The sequence below is a fragment of the Schistocerca serialis genome, chromosome 9, assembly GCF_023864345.2.
Source record: "Schistocerca serialis cubense isolate TAMUIC-IGC-003099 chromosome 9, iqSchSeri2.2, whole genome shotgun sequence".
NCBI classification, from domain to species: domain Eukaryota; kingdom Metazoa; phylum Arthropoda; class Insecta; order Orthoptera; family Acrididae; genus Schistocerca; species Schistocerca serialis.
In genome coordinates, this window is record NC_064646.1 from 166138286 (window position 1) to 166160153 (window position 21868).

Genomic DNA, 21868 nt, shown 5'->3' on the forward strand with positions numbered 1-21868 from the left:
AGTAACTCATTTTGCTGCACTTCAGAGTTTTCACTCATGTGGACACACACACACACACACACACACACACACACACACACACACACGTGTGTGTAATGCAAAATGAAATAGTCCATTAAGTTAGCGTAATGCTACAGTTGTTCACAAATATATACTGTCAAGTGTCCTCCCTTAAATAAACATAAGTTACTGGAATTTTGTGGTTAAACATAATTTCATACCACCCCACTCTACAACAAAGAAATCTGAATTTCTTGTAACTTTCTTGCCATATGTCCATAATTATCTCAAAAACAGCTCTTTAGCAGACCCATGTTCACTATAATGTTTGTGCTGCTATTATTATATACTTACACCAATGTCAGTTTTCGCTGGTAGGCAAATTATTGTAGATGCTGTATACACATTTTGCACATGGGTCACCTCTGCTGCCTTCCTTAGTGCTGCCTGTGGCCACTTGTCACATGGGCCTTAAACTGACCCTAGTTAGTAAGGAAGATACAGAGATTGAAAAATGTCTTGTACAGTTTTGAAGGTAATCTAAACCATTCTTCCTGCAGAATAGTGGCAAATTCAGGTAGTGATGATTGCATACCCTACTCTCTAAAGTAAACTACAAAGGCTCAATAATATTGCGATCTGGTGACTGGTGGCGAATGGAGATGTCAGTTCATCCTCATGCTTACAAAACCAGCCCTGGGCAGTGCAGACTGTGTGAACAGGGGCCCTGGCATTTTCTAACACAGTATTGCCATTGTGAAGTGAAACAGTGTACCGTGGGAATGATGATCTGACTTTGCACTGCAAGATTTGTGTTGTTAGTAGTGTTAGTGTCATGACTTGCTGTCAGGTACTGGTACTGGTATGACGACGTAGGGTTGATAGACAAGCACCAATCTGCATTAAAGTTGCAGACCATCAACATTGGTCTGGACAAGGTGAACAGGGCTTTGCTTGTAAAGCTGTTTTATTAAAACAACAGTTGTAGTGGTGCTGGTCTTCATGAGTATTGATCCATTGTAGGGCTATGGAGAGGTCCACTTTCTGCACTGGAATTGAAGAACATAGTTCAGAAGTTCTAATTAGCTGGTAATTTGGGAGTTGCTCCAGAGAGAGTGTGTTGGCCAATAGTGCCACAAATTATTGAAGTTACTGTTGCCATGGCTGATAAAGCTGAAAGCAATATACAAACTTAAAGCAGTGTGCTAGCTGTGTCATGATGGGTGAACATTCCACCATCCACTGTTTGAAAAGTGCTTTGTGCGTTTTGGAAATGGTATCTTTAGGGTGGCTCCAGGCTGTTGTGGATGCAGATGATCGTCACACAGAACAACATAAATGTGGTACAAAATTAACAAATGTTACTTTCTCATCCAGAAATTCTTTCAGTGGTTTGTTATTTTTCTTCTGCACGTTTTTACTAATGTTTCCACAAAGTTTTGTTGTCCTATGTTCACTTGTTTTTCAAGGAGGCCTTCTCAAGTAGCAAAAGTTTAATTATAACTACCACATATGCAACTTGTTAAGATAATTTCATACAAATTCTGGGATGGAATTTGGTTTTACAAAGAGTACTGTATAGCATTGACTCCTTACTTAGCTTGCATTTATCACAATCTCTTTTTCAGCCCAAAGTGACTGGAAAAAAGCATAGGTGACTTGTGTGTATAAGAATGGTAGGACAGGCTTGCAAAATTACAAACACCCCTAACATTGGTTTGCTACAGAATCATCCTTGAGCATATTCTCAGTTTGAGTATACTAAATTTTCTTGATACAGAGAAACTTATGTCCATGAATCAGCATGGTTTTAGAAAGCATTGCTTGTATGAAACTCGGCTTGCCCTATTCTCACATGATATAGTGTAAACTATGGATGAAGGGCAGTAGGCATATTCCATGTTTCTAGATTTGTTGAGAGCATTTGATACAGTTCTCCATTGTTAAGTGCCTCAAAGACTTCATGTGTTATAGAACCCAGTATGTTGTCCTCAATGGCGAGTGTTCATCAGAAACGAGGGTACTGTTGGCAGTGCCCCAGAGAAGTGTTGTTATTTGCTATATTCATAAATTATATGGCAGGCAGGAAGGGCGGAAATTTGTGATTGTTTACTGATGCTTGGTGTACAGGAAGGTGTTGAAGTTGAGTTACTGTAGGGGGATAAAAGATGGCTTAGACAAAATTTCTAGTTGGTGTAGAAAAATGTAAGTTAATGTGTGGATGAGTAGGGAAACAAACCAATAATGCTCAGATACAGCATTAATAGTGCCCTGCTTAACAAACCAATAATGTTCAGAAACAGCATTAATAGTACCCTGCTTCATGCAGTACTGTCGTTTAAATAACTCGGCATAACGTTGCAAAGTGATATGAAATAGAACAAGCATGTGAATATGTAGTAGGGAAGGCAAATGGTAGACTATAGAGTTTGTTGATAAAGCTTTGAGAAAATGTGGTTCATTTGTAAAGGAGGTGGCATATGGGACACAAGTCTGACCTGTTCTTGGGTATTGCTCGAGTACTTGGGATCCGTACTCGGTTGCATTAAAAGACGACATCGAAGCAATTCAGAGGTGATTGTTAACAGTAGGTTCAAACAATACATCAGTGTTACAGAGATGCTTCAGAAACTCAAGTGGCAATGCTTGGAGGGATGCTGATATTCTTTATGGAGGAACATTACTGAGAAAATTTAGAGAGCCGTATTTGAATCTGTCTGCAAAACTATTCTACTGCCTCCAAATACATCTCATGTAAGGATTACAAAGATGAGATACGAGAAATTAGGGCTAAAAGGAGGCATGTGGCCATTAATTTTTCTCGTGCTCTGTTTGCGACTGGAACAGGAAGGGAAATGACTATTAGTGGTACAGGGTACCATCTGACATTCATCATATGGAGTATGTATTTAGGTGTAGATTGTTCCTTCTGTTAAGCCTTGGCCGGCTACCTTTCCTGTCCTCGTAAAAACATCCTTATATATTCTATGCATCTGTGTACTGAATTAATTATTTTCATTGTTTTATAATGACCAATCCTACGCCATTATCGGATGATCCCTGGCTGAATAAATGAATAGTTCAATTGACACACTTGTAACTCCTCTTCTTTTTTTGTCTGCTTTTCTGTGAAATAACTTGACACTGTGTTTGTCCTTCTGGGAAAGTATCTCTGATTTCAATGTAGCTACTTTGAACATTTATTTTTAAGAGAGCTTATAATACTAAAAACTTCTTTTGGATATCTAAAATGAAGTTGAATTTTATCAAACCCATTTTGGGAGGCTTTTCTGTGAAACTGTATAGGCTGTTTGCTAAAGAGTAGTTCAAATCTAAGTTATCTTCTGTAAGACAGAAAACAGGTTCAATTAACCGAAGTGTTAGATACATTATCGACTCTCAGCCAAATGGTCAATCTCCAGACTAACCTAGACCTAATGTTACACTACAAATCAGTCACCAAAAACTACATTCTAAAAAAATTACATTTTTAGTGTTCTGTTCTCTCTCTGTTAGTGCTCACCTGACATCACATGCCGTGTCAATATTGTGTTACAGTATCCATCAGTTCAGCTGAAGCAACATTTTCTGCAGATTTGAGGCTGTCTTTGGTCACTTTGTTAAGAATCTTTAAAGAAGTTTCTTTCTTATTTTATTCATTTCCTTGATTTGTTTTTGTGGTTTTATTTTTCTTACTATGATGCAAATACTTCTCGACTTGTTGCTGGAAGAGCTTTTTTTTTTTTTTTGCCCCTGGAAAGTGCACACATTTTGGCTCTGATGACATTTCTTGACTTCAACAGTACAGTCTGTAGTGTTATTCAACTCTTTTATCATCCATGTCATTTGATGTCAAGTAATCTTTTATTTTCAGAAGGTGGTGCCCCACAGCTTTTAAATATTTGAAGACTGTCTTGATTACTGCCAGGAGCTGCTGACAAAATTTCTTTATTTAACAGCTGGTTTTGGTCCATTGGCCAGCATCAGGTTCATAAAAGCATTTAAATTGTAATACTAGGTGTTATAAAATCATTGACATTGGGTAGTAATATAAATTAAATCGTCAACAGAGACATTCCTAGTGTTAATTCTGACTATTGATTAACATGAAGAAGTTCACTGTCTGTGACACTATTTATGACTAACGATGTAATTCATACTACGTTGTGATAACAGTAACAAATTCATGGATTTTATTATCTGATGGCAGTGGTTTTATAATGCCTAATATTATGGTGTGAGTGCTTTAATGAACCTGTTGATGGTCTGTGAATCAAAACAGGATGTTAATTAAAACAATAATTAGCAGCGCCTTCCAGTAATCCTGAACTTCAAGTAATCTTTTCTCTCAGTTTTGCAAAATATTCTTGCTTCATTTGTGACCCAGGGGTTACGCGCTTTTAATCACCTCTACCATTTAATTTCTTAGGAAAACAGTAGTGCACAACTTCTTACATAATATATGTATTTCTCAATATGTTTATTTGCTAGATTTTGTGGGACTGTGCTACATGGTCTTCAAATGAGTCAGTACATAGTACACAGGATACTGATCAGAAAAATTATAAACTAAATATTTAAAGTACTGGTAAGAACCCAAAATTTGCAATGGAATGTGTGAATAAATGACACATTACGGAGAAAAGTTTTGACTATTGCAAGGAACTCTGTACAAAATAAGTGTGTGCCATAAGGAAACTTTCAAAATGGATTTCAACGCTTGGGGTTCATTGCTCATATTTTTCAGTTCGGCTGAAAGCGTATTGTAAATGAGAATAAATTATGAGACAACATTGCTGGCCTTTCTTTACCATCAGGAGGCAATAGGTGTAGTTCCATCAGAAGACACACATAAAAGTGACACAGTTATCCTAGTTTTTGAAACTGGTGATTCCTATGTAGGAGAGGGGAGAGGAATAGGTTGTGGAAGGTAAAAAATGAAATGTATGTCACTTTGACTCCAGGATTCAGATTCTTTATTCACCATTGACCACCTGAGGTAGAATAGGCAATTTACATGGATATCATATAACATTTTCCTTGAATAGTACCTTAAAGCTAAATGAGCATTGCAAATAGTGCCCATAGTTGATAACATACGCCATAACATAAGATAAATACATTCAGTGACATCACATACTGAAATTCTTAAAAATTAATGTTGATTGATTTTTATATTCATAAATTCTGTTATATTGTAAAAAGGATTGATTAGTAACCAGTTTAGTAGCTTGCTCCTGAAGCTACTATGTGAGCCGACCGAGAAGAAAATGGAAGTTTATTAAGTGTTTTTAGACTATTGATTAGATGGGAATTCCCTGTTCTTGTCAACCTGTGCCTAGGTATGTCTAATTTTGTTTTGTCTCTGGTATTATGATGGTGTATGTTTTCCTTCATTTCAAAATCTGCTATATTGTTTTTTGCATACAATGCTGAGGCATATATATATAAAGATTAATAACTGTTAATATTTTCAGCTGAATGAACAGTGGCCGGCAGTTCTCTGATCTACCAGAATTGCTCATTGCCCTTACCACTTTCTTCTGAATTTTTAGAACTTCAGTGATGTGAAGTATGTGTCCTCATATCAGCAGTCCATACCCTGTATGTGACTGAAAGAGTCCAAAATAAATAACTCTTAAATATTCTTTTGTCACCAGGCTCCTCAGTTTCCACATTAAATATGTAACTCGAGACAATTTTGTGCAGGTATGGTTGATGTGTGTTTCCCATGTTAACTTAGTCTACATGAATTCTAGAATTTTAACTGCTTTCACCTCTACCTCTTTTGACAATCCTATTATAATCTGTTGGTTTTTATCAGGATTACAAGGCAGTGTATTTGATGAGAACCAATTTAGTGGTGCTAGTTGTGTCATCAGCATAACAAATAACAGTATTGGGAATACAAGGGGGTAAATCATTGACTGAAATTATAAAAAAGAAGGGCCCAAGGACAGAATCTTGTGGGACTCCTGTCTTAACTTCTAGCCATTATGAGTCTCTGTTTCTGACAGAGGCAAACTGCTTCCTATTGTTTAGGTATGATTCAATTACTGCCAATGCAGAGTCTTGTACACCATAGAATTTGAGTTTAGCAAGTAAGATATGAGAAATGCAGTCAAATGACTTACTTAAATCACATAAAAGAAATTAGGCTTTATTTTTATTCTCAAAGGCTGTTATTACTTCATTCACAAATGAAAGAACAGCAGTGGTGGTATTTCTTCCCTTGCGGAAGCCAAATTGACTATTAGAGAGTAAGTTATGTGACTCAAAGTAGTAGTTTAGTTGGTTATAAATAAGAGATTCAAATATTTTCGAGAAAATGGGAACTACTGAAACTAGTTGGTAATTTTTGAGATAATGTTTGTCCTCTTTTTTTTTGTACACTGGGATAGCTTCTGATATTTTTAGAGTTGTTGGATAGACTCGAAACTCTAAGACACCTATTAAACAGAAAGGTCAATGGTTCACTAATTATATGCACTGTTTTTTTAATTTTGTAATTGGACAACCAAGAGTAGTCCATGCTCTTGGAGTTTGAGAACTTTGCCACTACCTTTGTAATCTCAGTGGGTGTGATTGTCCCCCATTTAAAGGTATTGTTTGCAGGTTGTTGTTGCTTAAGTAGATCACTTCCATTAGTGGTTGTTGTTTCAATTTTGTTCCTAATATCACTTACAGAGTCCATGAAAAAACGATTAACTTTATCTGGGTCAAGAGGTATGCTGTGTTCATCATTCCTGCAATGCTATTGTGAAACAACATTCCATGCAACGTTGCACTAATTAAGAGCCCCTTCAATGTATCTTTCGCATGCTGTTCTTTTTGCCATTATAAGCTTAGTTCTGTTGGTTCTCTTACATTCAAGATATGCTTTGTACAATTCATCTTTCTGCTCTGTTCCATATTTAAGAGAATTTTTATGCATGTGGTACAACGGTAACATATTTTCCCTTGTATTGGTAAGTTCATCTGTGTACCACTTAATGTTTTTCTTTATAGGTTGGCTTTTATGATTGATTTTTATAAGAGGAGAACAAGAATACCACAAATCTAAATAAATTTTAATGAAGTTCTCAAAAGCAGTTTCAGGATGAGAAGACACTCCAGACAAATACTTTCAAGAAAGACAGTTTGCCAAAAAATTAAGATTCATTTTAATGAATGATGTTTAATATAGAAAATGTATATTGGGTACAACAAGGACACACGAGACATCTGAAATCATTAAAATTCATGGCCACCCTGCAAGTCAGCACAGAGAGACTGTTTTCACCAAGGCTCAGTTAATAGTTGATCAGGAGTGATGCTGTTAATCGCCTCCACAGTCCTATCACAGGGCTGACAACACGGGGTACTGATAGCAACCCTGTACACATTGAAATTGATGTAATCACATGGGGAGAAGTCAAAGGGGCTAAGACCAGGTGACTTCAAGAGCATTCATATGTAATGAGTCTCTACTAATCTATTGTCAAGGAATATGAATTTGAGGAAATCTCAAAGAATGAGAGCAAAATGAGGAGAAGCTAATTCTGTTAGTGCACAACTGAATTCAGAATTCCATAAAACTCTACTTGAGGTTCCAGGAAAAGCTCAAGCATGTCAAGGTAACTGTGACCTGTTACTGTTTGTCTGCAAAGAAGAATAGGCCATAAAAGTTGGCTATGGTCGTCCCTAGCCATACATACAGTTTTGATGTTTTTTTCCCATTCATGCATCTCGTGAAGATGAAGATGGTTATCGGCCCATATCCAGCAGTTGTGATGGCTCGCAAAACCAAATGTGTGAAATGTCGCCCTGTGTGAACAAAGGAAGTTGTCTAACATGTTTCCAAAATCCGTTTTCTCCAAAAGTCGGCACGCATTTCCCTATGGGCAGCATAATCCTCCTCCTCCAGGTGGTGTATTACCTGTATATGATACACTATCTTCTCTTCAGTGTAAATTGAAGAGTATACTGGTGTTGTTCATGGAATGCTCAAGTCATCGCTCAGCCGATGAAGAGAAGCACATGGGCTCCTTACAATTGCATCCTCAATGCTCCAAATGTGTCATCAGATGTTAATGTTTGCTCGGGACATTTCTCATTAAGCACACTTTCTCTTTGTGTGAATTTGTTGACAAAAAACTTGATATTTGCCCTTGTTGGTGGCTCTGTTCTGAACTTTCTGCGGACAGCTCATGGCGTTCCTCAAATGTTTTATCACCTAGTTTCCAGACAGACATGCCAGGGGAGTGCATGGAAGTAACAGTCAGCACTGACCAAGGTAGTGCTGCCACTGCAGTAGTACTGATTATTGTTCATGTTTTACTGTCCCTAATAATACATATTGATAAAATAAATATAATAATAGATTAATTTAGGACTACTCTATTGAATGGGTACATAAACTTCCACTTTAAAAATAATTTTGTTTCTAACTGGGAAACAAACCTATGCTTTGTCAACACTTGGCATCACATCAACGATGTGATGAGCAGTATTTGTTTGGGGTGATTCCAGCTACAGAGTACAAAAACAATATTGTATTGCGTAAGACTGGTTTGATGCAGCTCTCCATACTACTCTATCCTGTGCAAGCTTGTTCATCTCCAAGTAACTACTGCAACCTACATCCTTCTGAATCTGCTTACTGTATTCATCTCTTGGTCTCTATGATTTTTACCCTCCACACTGCTTCCCTCTAGTACTAAATTGGTGATCCCTTGACACCTCAGAACGCGTCCTATCAACCGATCCCTTCTTCTAGTCAAATTGTTCTGCAAATTCCTCTTCTCCCCAATTGTATTCAGTACCTCCTCATTAGTTACGTGATCTACAATCTGATCTTCAGCATTCTTCTGTAGCACCACATTTCGAAAGCTTCTATTCTTTTCTCGTCTAAACTATTTATCGTCCAAGTTTCACTTCCATACATGGCTACACTCCATACAAATACTTTCAGAAACAGCTTCCTGGCACCTGAATCTATTCTCAATGTTAACAAGTTTCTCTTCTTCAGAAACATTTTCCTGTCAACATTTTACGAGGGTAGGAACTTCATTAGTGGCAACTATTTATTTACAACTTGTACAAAATAGATATGTGTTTCAAAGTTTTACTGACCTTCAGAGTAGTCACCAGCATTGTGTATAACCTGTTGCCAGCAATGTGGAAGTCATAGGATACTCTTAGCAGTGCCAGATGTGTTGACAGTTAGAGCGGCACGGCCTATTGCCCGACGAATTTGTAGCAGTTCTGAAGCGAATGCTGTGAAGTGTGTCCTTCAGTTTAGAAATTGAGTTGAACTTACGAGGGCTTAAGTCAGGGGAGTGTAGTAGGTGGTATAGCACTTAGCAGCCCCATCAGTCAAACAATCAGTAACAGCTCGCCCCTTAAAATAAGCAATTGAAGGCAATATGGATAGCGTCTTATTACTGTACCAGAGTCCATGTGGGTAATGGTGTGATGGTGGCCATTCATTCGGGTGGACAGTTGGCTGGTGGTCATACCCACTTAAAAAATAATGTGCAGAAATTGCAACAGTGATTGTATATAATATGAATGCTTTCGCAGGTAGCCCTACCCCTGATGGTATAGGATAAGCCTGTTATGGGGCTGGAGTAGGTCATGCTGGGTAGGTTAATTGGTCATGTCTTGCACCATTGTTTTCCACAGGAATTTGACCCATGTGGCCATGGGTTGGGAGTGGGTATGGAATAGGAATAGACTGGGACATTGTGTAGATAAGCTGAGTGCCGAAATCCACTTCAAGAGGGGTGGACAAGATTGTAGGTAGGATGCTCCTCATTTACAGGCTTGATGATATAGTTGAAGCACTGGCAGCAGGTATGGTTCAGTTGTTTTAATCTGGAAATTGCGGGCGATGAGAATGTGTTCCCTTACAGCTGGGTCTTTGACTGGTATAATTAGAGGTGTGTGAAGACATGGTTTAGGAATTTCTGTGGACTAGGTTTGTGGGATATTGCCCTCTGTGAAGGCATAAGTGAGACCTTTAGCGTACTGGGTAAGGGCCTTCTCATTTGTGTGTGTGTGTGTGTGTGTGTGTGTGTGTGTGTGTGTGTGTGTGTGTGTGTGTGTGTATGTCCTCTTAACTCGAAAAAGGATTTATCTGAAAGCTAGCAAAGTTTCCAGTGTTGTTTAAATGTTTGTTGATGACCCAACAAGTTTTGAGTTGCTGCCTTTACTTCTAAATTATTTAAAATCTGTTCCAATTTTCCGTATGATATTGATAAGGTAAGCTGCACTAGTCTGGCTAGTATTTTAAAGTCCTTCTGTTATGAGTAGCAAAAGATATTTACTCCAAAATATGGTATTGTAATTATGGTTAACACTTTAAATGCATACATTCTTATCTAGGCTTTGAACTGAGATGTTGGTGCAACCACATACAGCCTAAGGGATTAAGGCTGAAAATTAATGATAAATATTGTATGAATTTTTGGTGGTATTCAAGTTTCGTAGCCTCACACACTGAATGTGATGGTGAGTTTCACAAATTAATCTTTAAAATGGGTTACTAAAATTGTTTCATGTTTGATATGATACCAGACCTCAAAACTTTCCTGGTGATATTGGTAAAATTCATACTTCTTTGTAATAGTACAAGAACTAGGATTAAAATATTCGGTAAAGATAGATATTTTAAGCAATGCTGTTGGAAAAATATGCATTGAAAGTAAAAAGTAGCATCCTTCATTATCAAAATCAAATACCACAGTTTTCTTATGTTGACAGGTTTCCGACACACGCCTGCCTCATTCTGACGGTCAAGACGAAGCGTCTGGTTCTAGTAGTGAGGTGGACGACACTACTGAGACCAAGGTGCTGGTTATCAGCACGGCCAACTCCACAGGCAATGGCTGTGTGGATCAAACCTCCACCACAACCACCACCATTTGCAGTGTAAGTAAATAATTCCTTAATTTTCTGTACCTATTGGCTTAGTTTTTGACATATAGACATGAGAAAATTATACCACTTACAGTGATGATGTACTTGACCTCTCTCAGTGCTAATCAGTTGAAGTGTTGTTTGTGTTTCAAACTACTTTCTACTTGTGCATCATAGTTGTGAGTGTGTTCATTTTATAACATCTGTTGAGAATTAATTATAAATCAGTGTAAAACCACTGTAATCGCTATAGAATTAAATTATATGTTAAACCCAAAAGTACGAAAGAGTACTTCAGTGTCTTAGGATTTTCTGTTACTTTTTGCTTTTTTTGTCTCACTGATTTGTATCTGCGAAAAGTTTTAAGTATCACTGTAGTTTGGCATCGATGTTAGGAATAGGTCCCCCATAACTGGCTGGGTAAGTTAGTTGAAAGGTTCAAGAAAGGCAAGAGTGCCAGTTCCAGTAGGACAATGCATAGCAAAGCATTGCAGTTTTCAAGCCAAAATTCAGGGTGAAGACGCTTCACTTTAGTATGTCTACCCGCCATTGTATTTAATTGCAAGCAATGTGGTGTTAAAAACCTACAATGCATTTCTTGATTATTGATGACAGTCCTAATGATGCAGAACATATTACAATCCACTGAACAGAGAAAGTTTTAATGTTTCTAAAGAATCCGCCTCGATTGCAAATGGAAACCAGATGTTGACCTAGGTTTCGGTGCAGGTAACCACGCCTTCTTCGGAACACACTAAAACTACAAACTGCCTAAAGAGGCATGGTCCAACATTAATACAGACCATACCTCTGTAGGCAGTTCGTAGTTTTAGTGTGTTCCAAAGAAGGCATGGTTATCCGCGCCGAAACCTAGGTCAACATCCGGTTTCTATTTGCAATCGAGGCGGATTCTTTATAATCATTAAGTTATTCACGAATGCTGACGCGGTGCAAAGTTCTCAAGAGAAAGTTTTGTTCAGGATGCAAACTTCTTAGCTAACGATTACAGAAGGCTCTTCTAGGGAGGCAAAACTATAAGCTCCTTAAACTTCGTAAACAAATTTTATTCTGTTTACCTAATGTCAGGTTGCAGTGTGCTTTGCATATTTTTATTTGAAAGTTTTACAGTTAGTTTCAGTAAGTTGCCAGTACTGTTGTTGTACATCACCACCTAAATCTGGGTTATTTCTCCAGTATTAACAAGCTATAAAGTTGCTTAGCCACTGGTTTTACAATGCTTTACCAGGAAGTTTTGTCTTGGCATTCAATTTCTCAATTACGTACCCAGTGTTTTTGCCTTCTTGGATGTTTTCAGTGAAACATAGTTCTGAGATGTCTTTCAACCTTTAGGATGTACTGTAAATTCTTAGTAGAACTTTCTCTCTTCGTGAGAGAAAAATGTGTATCCAAGCCACCTAAGTATTGTTTCTTTAGATTTTCATATGATGTCTGACTCTCTCTGTATAAAACATTATAATTATGTATTTCTTCAATTTTTCCTCTCTCTTATGGTTTCATCTTGAATTCCACTAAATATCTCCCTTTAAATTTTCCATTTTAAGATTTTTGTTTGTTTGTTTTGATTTTGAAATGTCACAACTGTATAGCACAACAAGAGTTTTATAGAGGTTTATCTTCGAATTTTAATTTTATTTTTATTATTTTCAGCAATGTAAAACAATTATTTACTTATTACTCTCAAATTTCATTTTTCTTTGCCTTTCTTGCTGTAGCTAAATGGCTCCAAAGCAAGTAGACAGAGTATTTGGTGTTATCAGTATTACCTTCTCGACCCCCCCCCCCCCCCCCCCCCCCCCCCCCCTCAATGGACCATAGACCTTGCCGTTGGTACGGAGGCTTGCGTGTGGTTCCTGAAGAGGGCAGCAGCCTTTTCAGTAGTTGCAGGGGCAACAGTCTGGATGATTGACTGATCTAGCCTTGTAACACTAACCAAAACGGCCTTGCTGTGCTGGTACTGCGAACGGCTGAAAGCAAGGGGAAACTACGGCCATGATTTTTCCCAAGGGCATGCAGCTTTACTGTATGGTTAAATCATGATGGCGTCCTCTTGGATAAAATAGTCCCCCATTCGGATCTCCGGACAGGGACTACTCAAGAGGACGTCATTATCAGGAAAAAGAAAACTGGCATTCTACGGATCGGAGCGTGGAATGTCAGATCCCTTAATCGGGCAGGTCGGTTAGAAAATTTAAAAAGGGAAATGGATAGGATAAAGTTAGATATAGTGGGAATTAGTGAGGTTCGGTGGCAGGAGGAACAAGATTTTTGGTCAGGTGAATACAGGGTTATAAATACAAAATCAAATAGGGGTAATGCAGGAGTAGGTTTAATAATGAATAAAAAAAATAGGAGTGCGGGTAACCTATTACAAACGGCATAGTGAACGCCTTATTGTGGCCAAGATGGACACGAAGCCCACACCTACTACCGTAGTGCAAGTTTATATGCCAACTAGCTCCGCAGATGACGAAGAAATTGAAGAAATGTATGATGAGATAAAAGAAATTATTCAGATAGTGAAGGGAGACAAAAATTTGTCATGGGTGATTGTAATTTGATAGTAGGAAAAGGAAGAAAAGGAAATGTAGTGGTGAATATGGACTGGGGGTAAGAAATGAAAGAGGAAGCCGCCTAGTAGAATTTTGCACAGAGCATAACTAAATCATAGCTAACACTTGGTTCCAGAATCATAAAAGAAGGTTGTATACATGGAAGAAACCTGAAGATACTAACAGGTTTCAGATAGATTATATAATGGGAAGATAGAGATTTAGGAACCAGGTTTTAAATTGTAAGACATTTCCAGGGGCAGATGTGGACTCTGACCACAATCTATTGGTTATGAACTGTAGATTAAAACTGAAGAAACTGCAAAAAGGTGGGAATTTAAGGAGATGGGACCTGGATAAACTGAAAGAACCAGAGGTTGTACAGAATTTCAGGGAGAGCATAAGGGAACAATGGACAAGAATGGGGGAAAGAAATACAGCAGAAGAAGAATGTGTAGCTTTGAGGGATGAAGTAGTGAAGGCAGCAGAAGATCAATTAGGTGAAAAGACGAGGGCTAGTAGAAATCCTTGGGTAACAGAAGAAATATTGAATTTAATTGATGAAAGGAGAAAATATAAAAATGCAGTAAATGAAGCAGGCAAAAGGGAATACAAACGTCTCATAAATGAGATCGACAGGAAGTGCAAAATGGCTAAGCAGGGATGGCTGGAGGACAAATGTAAGGATGTAGAGGCTTATTTCACTAGGAGTAAGATAGATACTACCTATAGGAAAATTAAACAGACCTTTGGAGAAAAGAGAGCCACTTGTATGAATATCAAGAGCTCAGATGGAAACCCAATTCTAAGCAAAGAAGGGAAAGCAGAAAGGTGGAAGGAGTATATACAGGGTCTATACAAGGGCAATGTACTTGAGGGCAATATTATGGAAATGGAATAGGATGTAGATAAAGATGAAATGGGAGATATGATATTGCGTGAAGAGTTTGACAGAGCACTGAAAGACCTAAGTCGAAACAAGGCCCCGGGAGTAGACAACATTCCATTAGAACTACTGACAGTCTTGGGAGAGCCAGTCCTGACAAAATTCTACCATCTGGTGAGCAAAATGTATGAGACAGACGAAATACCCTTAGACTTCAAGAAGAATATAATTATTCCAATCCCTAAGAAAGCAGGTGTTGACAGATGTGAAAATTACCGAACTATCAGTTTAATAAGCCATAGGTGCAAAATAATAATGCGAATTCTTTACAGACGAATGGAAAAACTGGTAGAAGCCGACCTCGGGGAAGATCAATTTGGATTCTGTAGAAATGTTGGAACACATGAGGCAATACTGACCCTACGACTTACCTTAGAAGCTTAGAAGGCAAACCTACGTTTCTAGCATTTGTAGACATAGAGAAAGCTTTTGACAATGTTGACTGGAATACTCTCTTTTAAATTCTGAAGGTGGCAGGGGTAAAATACTGGGAGCGAAAGGCGATTTACAATTTGTACAGAAACCAGATGGCAGTTAAGAGTCGAGGGACATGAAAGAGAAGCAGAGGTTGTGAAGGGAATGAGACAAGGGTGTAGCCTCTCCACGATGTTATTCAATATGTATATTGAGCAAGCAGTAAAGGAAACAAAAGAAAAATGCAGAGTAGGTATTAAAATCCATAGCGAAGAAATAAAAACTTTAAGGTTCGCCAATGACATTGTAATTCTGTCAGAGGCAGCAAAGGACTTGGAAGAGCAGTTGAACGGAATGGACAGTGTCTTGAAAGGAGGATACAAGATGAACATCAACAAAGGCAAAACGAGGATAATGGAATGTAGTTGAATTAATTCAGGTGATGCTGAGGGAATTATATTAGGAAATGAGATGAGTAGTAAAGGAGTTTTGCTATTTTGGGAGCAAAATAACTGATGATGGTCGAAGTAGAGAGGATATAAAGTGTAGACTGGCAATGCCAAGGAAAGCGTTTCTGAAGAAGAGGAATTTGTTAATATCGAGTATAGATTTAAGTGTCAGGAAGTTGTTTCTGAAAGTATTTGTATGGACTGTAGCCATGTATGGAAGTGAAACGTGGACGATAAATAGTTTGGAGAAGAAGAGCATAGAAGCTTTTGAAATGTGGTGCTACAGAAGAATGCTGAAGATTTGATGGGTAGATCACATAACTAATGAGGGGGTGCTGAATAGTATTGGGGAGGAGTCTGTGCCACAACTTGACTAGAAGAAGGGATCGGTTGGTAGGACACGTTCTGAGGTGTCAAGGAATCACCCATTTAGTATTTGGAGGGCAACGTGGAGGGTAAAAATCGTAGAGGGAGACCAAGAGATGAATACACTAAGCAGGTTCAGAAGGATGTAGGCTGCAGTACGTACTGGGAGATGAAGCAGCTTGCATGGGATAGAGTAGCATGGAGAGCTGCATCAAACAATCTCAGGACTGAAGACAACAAGAACAACAACAACAATTTCTCGTTCTGTTGCAAATAAGCTATTGTATATTATTGTGACACACAAATATTTTGGTAAACTTTTTCTCCTAAATTTACTATGCCAATATGTTAAACAGGTGTAAGAGCTTTGTCACAAAATGTGATGATGATACTCCTTTTTTTCCTCCAGAAGAAACACAGAAAATTTCTTAGAGACTGTCTTGTACTTCACTGATAAACTTCGTGTACATATTTGCTTGAGAACAGTCATCTGGTGTCAGTTGTCTTCTGGTTTCCTTTTTGTTAAAAATTTAGTTGACTGACTCATTCTTTTTCTTTCTTATTAAAGAACAAGTCTTTTTTGGCTTGGCTTGCAATGGGTTTCTTCTTGCAATTTATATTTTGTAAGATCTTCCATTTTTTTTCATCTTGCAGGAATAGTTTCAATGCATTCCTCATCAAGATATATGTTCTTATTGTATTTCATAATTCGAAAAACTTTTCTTTAAGTGCTGTGAAAATTTCTGGTTCATTTTGACACCTGTTAACTGAGACACATTGCATTTCAGTTGGTATGTTGTTTTTTGGCATTACCTTTCAGATAATAACCAGTAAACCCCTGATTCTTTAAAGAATCAAACTTCCATGTATAAAAAACTTCAAATGTCTGTTTACTTTATGATTGAGTTAATGCATTAAATATGAAATTAAACATGTTAACTGTAAAAAGTTTAGAAAAGATTTGAAATTGCACTTAAAAGTTTGTTGGAAGTCACAAAGTGCTCTCATGAAATACCAGATGAATATAGTGTCTGCACTCTGTGTACCATTTCAAGCAAAAACAAGCTTTTCATGTATGTCAATGTTTGACGTCATGTCTCCTAAACAAGTACATTGTATGTAGATACTGTCTGCAAAATTTGGTGTGAGGAGAGTTAGTAGTAGTGAAGTAATAAATTAAAATGTCATGCCTGATGTCAGTTTTACTGCATGGTATTTTAAGCTGAATCTTTTCACGTATCTAAATGTCTATGAAGTCATATCCTGAACTAAATCTACATCCACGTGTACATCTATAGTCTGCAAACCACCATAAGGTGCATGGCATAGGGTACTTCCCATTGTACCAGTTATTTGGGTTTCTTCTCGTTCCACTCGTGTTTGGAGTGTGGGAAGAATGAGTGTTGGAATGCCTCTGTGTGTGTGTGTGCAGTAATTATTCTAATTCCTATATGAGCAATAAAAAGTTTCGACTGATGGACTCAAACCCGCGATCCTTGCCTTACTGTTCACTCTCTTTCCACTATGCCATGTAGTGCTTAACTATGTGTTGTACAATGATCTAATTCAATTGTATATGTTGATACTGCATGCAGGCTGTGTTGAGAATAGTCAGTAGTAAAGGAAGTAGCAAATTAAAATTTAATGCCTGACATAGAAGTTTTGCTGCGTGACCAGCTAAAATGTAAGCAATAAAATTTCATAAAGATTTGAAATTGTGTGTAAAGTTTGTTGCAGAAGTCACTAAATGTCTTCATTATGATATTTGCATGACATCAGTTATGCTGGCTTGAAACAAGCACACAGTTTCTAACTGTAATACTTGGCTTGTTGTATTAAAACTTTTAGCATAAGACTATACCTCTTAATGAGTAGATTGTGATAGTATTTTAAATTATTATTTTCTGTCAATAATTACACAAAATAATGAAAATCAAAGTTTTGTTGCCACTGGAAGTCATTAGAAAGGCAATTTGCAACTTTAACTCAGTTCTGGGATACTTACTTAGTAATATAGATAAGACACACAATTTATATTAAGAATCACACAGTCAAGATCCACACCTCAGCAATGCTTTATATCTGTTACACTTGTTAAGCAATTCCTTTGGGTTAGTAAGGATCAGTTTAATTTTTTGTAATCCTGTTTGAGGGTTGCGGATTATATACATTTTTGTGCTGGAATGTGTACCTGTTAGAACAGTGTTTCTAGATTGTAACAAATCCTGTTACTTTCAGCCCATTATTATTTGTGCTGTTAACCAATAGTTTGCGTGAAATGCTTAACCACACTTCCCCTTGGTTTCCATTGTTTTTCATCTTGTGAATTCTCTAAATAATTGTGTGTGTCAACATACATGATTCCGTAATTATTAGTTAAAACTGATGATATGGGATGCTTTACAGCTGCCATTTGACCGTCAGTCAGATTAACTATTTATTGTGGAGCTCATGAAAGACAGTTGGTTTTAAAAATAAATTATTTATCCTGTTGCACTATTTCCTCAACTCTTGTTGAGAGTGTTGCTGTGGACATCAAGCAAAAGATGGATATCAGTAACTCTGGGTGCTCAGTCAGAATTATCAGATGTGAAATCAATATCGAGATCTCCAAGCACAGGTGCTTCCTAATTATTTCTGATAATTCATATTATTGCTTAATGAAGTTTAAAACATTTGCTTTTGGAGTCCTGTAAAGTATCAGAACCATTACCTGTTACGTTTCCAAGTCTGTTACGGAAGTACAGCACTTGGGTGTTCAGTACTCATTTACATATGTAGACAATAATAGTAACATATTTCCATCTAGGTGCATTTCTGTGGCTTTCAAATGAAGTTGATAATGCGTCTGTAGGAATACCTTTAGATTATTCAAATTCCTGCAGTGATATGAGAAACTAATATTTATTACTTAACAAGCTTCTTATGTTCTACTGGAAAAGTCTAAATTAATATGTGATTGTTACTCTTTTTGCTGTCAGAGTAATCATTTTCTTGTTTCTCCACTGATTGTTGTTACTGTATCTAAAGTCACTCGGCAGGTCAGTCTTTTGGAAAGGCTTAACCCAAAACAGGCCTAGTGAAATATTTGAAATCATAGGGATTGGACAGACAGTAGTCTTCGTTAAACTGTTTCCAGAAATTAGTTGTGTAAGTAACCTCTCATCGCAGTCATTCAGATGTACAGATGTAGACCATGCTTTGTGATGCAAAAATATGAGGGACAATGCATCACTCGTACCCCTCTAGGCAACTCCCGGAGCTCTACGTTTATCATTTACATGATTGACAGAACACTTTGTCTTGTCAGTGTGTTCCTGAATGCCTTTGGTTATCAACATATCTTCGTCACTGTCTCCAGAGCAGTGAAGCTGTTGGAGATTTCAAGACTACGTCTAGAATATTTGCTCACATCCCTGCAGAAATCTCTTGGGTGACATGGGAGGTTAAACCATGGTCTGGCCATCGACCCTATTTGTAACATTACTGCTACAAACTGCAGCTCTCAACTGCTGTAAATCTGCAGTGCTACTGCCAGATAAATAGGGTTTTGGGATCAACTGCTCCTTCTTTATATCACAGAGCATAAGCATGACGACTGCTATGCCAAAGGGTAGCAAAGTCCTTTTTCGAGCTGGTTGCTTCACAGCATCCACCATGAAAGAAGTGTACTCTGTCTTCACACTTGATCATTGGTCTAGAAGGTTGTAACTATTAGCACTATTTGACACTTAATTACCATAAACACAAGTATGTTAGCACTCCTACTGCTGCAGATGCACCAAAACTAAACGTCTGATTAGCTAGTACTTCTGCAACTACTTTTTAATCACCAAGCTATCATATTTAGTGGCGCTTCTAAGTCTGTGTGATCTTTACAGCATCAGTGTTGGCAACAGCTACTTTATGTGTGTGCACTGATTGCAGTGAGTATCTGATCAGAATTTCACTGTCTGCCACCAATGGAGGTATCCAATAGGATTCCAGGTTATCCAATACAAGGTTGTTCCTTTATTTGATTAAAATCTCTTTCTTTGCGATGATGATAAATTTAGTGAATATCTTATACTTTGTGGAGAGGAGGATGTGGAGGCAGCATCTATAATTTCTCTCTCTCTCTCTCTCTCTCTCTCTCTCTCTCTCTGTGTGTGTGTGTGTGTGTGTGTGTGTGTGTGTGTGTGTGTTAGAAAATAATAGCACCATTCCAGTAAGGGGAAGAATCATTCTCTGCAGAAATTCTGACAATACTTTTACATATATTTATATTATTTTGCCTCCAGGTTCAACTATTTCTCCCAGTAGTAAAAAAAAAAGTATATGTAACTCCTTATAGAAGTCTTCTTACGTCATAGTCACAATGCGACCACATTTACACACATTACAGAAAAACATACAGTTGAATTTCTTTGCTTTTATATTCCTGTCGAATAAAACATGTTCTGAATAGAATTCCAATTGCTCTCTTTTTGCCATGTGTCTGATAATTCTACTGTGTAAATAAAAAGTACTAGAAGAGATAATGTGTGAGTACAAAAGTAGCTAGGTCTTTCCAATTGCTTGAACCTAGTGAATAATGCTAAAACCTGCCAAAGCTAAGCCTTATAGCAGTATCAGTGTTAGCATTAGTGCTCCTTCATCTTACAGCATGCATCAGCCGTGTCAGTTTGCATGCTGGTTGTGTGGAAACAGAACTCTGAAGTCAATATTGCCATTAAGCATTCAGTCTCTCTCTGTTCTGTTAGAACTAAACAAGAAATAATTCAAGGAAAATGCCTGTAGATGGAGTCACACTAAAAAATGTTATCATAAAAATAATAAATTCTTAAAGGTGAATGCTTAAAACGGTGTCTCACAAGGTTTGGAATTTTGTTCACTCCTGTTCTTGGCCTACATAAATGATTTATGAAAGATATTGGATAAGTTATAAATCAGTTATGTTTACTGACAGTAAAATAAAAATATTCTGATGAAGAGTCCAGACACATCTAGGAGAAAACTGTAACAAGCTTGCAACCAGTTCGAGATAGAAAGCTTAGCTTGTGTGCGTATATCATAGTTTTCTCAGTGCAATAAGTGTCCAATGAGTTTTCGGGTTTGCAAGATGGGTGATGTTCGTGTTGACCTTCTGTTGATATTTCAGTTGACAACCAGGCAGCCATATTCAGGAAGATTTTGTGACTACAGATTGCCATCTTTTTCCTTCTTTCCCAGAGGGAGAAGGGTAGGATGCCTGAGGGGATATTATTTTGCCCCTTTTTGGCCATAGGAGTTTCATATTTTGTCTTATAGTTACTTATATTTCTTCTCTTTGTAAAAGAACTTTCGAATAACTCCTTGATAAATTTTAAAATTGTCTTATGCCATTTATGATAATCAACCAATTAAACCAGGGTTGTGATAAAAATAGGAGTGTAAAAACAAAAAGAGTGTTTCAAGCAAAATGAGGGATTTCAGTGAATTAGTGTTGTTTGTTATGAGTGAAAAAAGGGAGAAATAGTTACAATCTTAAAAAAAGCTGTAAAAGAGTTACATCTGGGAGTTGAGTGTAAAATAGGTTTCAATATACAGTAGTTATTCTTCTCACCTTTACAATTTATTTTATCAGGGTTAATTATCATGTGTGTTTAAATAAAATCAAAAGCTGTTGTTTATCTGTCTTGTAGGGGGCCAAGTAGCAAGTGATATTATTCTGTACACAGTGATCAATGTTTGTAGTCCTAAATTAGTTTAATCACTATAACAGTAACACCCGCAGTTGAATTTTGAACTTGCATATTTAAAGTCAGTAGCCAAATCGATAAAACTGTATTTGGACGTGGCACTAAGCATGAAATTTTGTCTATTATTTAATAAGAAAATCATGTAATGATCTTGCTGCAGTTGAATTATGTACCAGAATAATCCATGGAATGTGCTGAATTGCTGGGCTGTGGAAAGACAGTATGGCAGTCGTGTTCCATACACCTTTATGTATTGTATTTGGGGTCTGAGCAATGTAGACTTGACTACATTGATTTCTAAATACTACACCTGTTACCTGCAAACCCATATCATCCTATACTGAGCCTGGAAGTGCATAAAACTACTTTAGTGTAATATTTGTAGGATTCTAGTTAATTTTGTTAAAATATTGCCAACATGCTAGAACCTCCCCCCGTTTTAAACATTTCTTATTAAGTTACTTCCTTGTGTGTCTGTTTGGTACAAGTTTTGCAATTTAT

General features: G+C 37.3%; 1 protein-coding gene across 2 annotated transcripts in view; it reads left to right on the forward strand.

The window, feature by feature from the left end:
- The window catches only part of LOC126419269 (oxysterol-binding protein 1), a 297237-nt gene that overhangs the window by 211191 nt on the left and 64178 nt on the right, over window positions 1-21868 (forward strand). For both annotated transcript variants that reach the window (XM_050086426.1, XM_050086427.1), the window contains one exon: window positions 10747-10914. In XM_050086426.1, the coding sequence (XP_049942383.1) occupies window positions 10747-10914 (168 nt within the window). The remainder of the gene's footprint in view (window positions 1-10746; window positions 10915-21868) is intronic.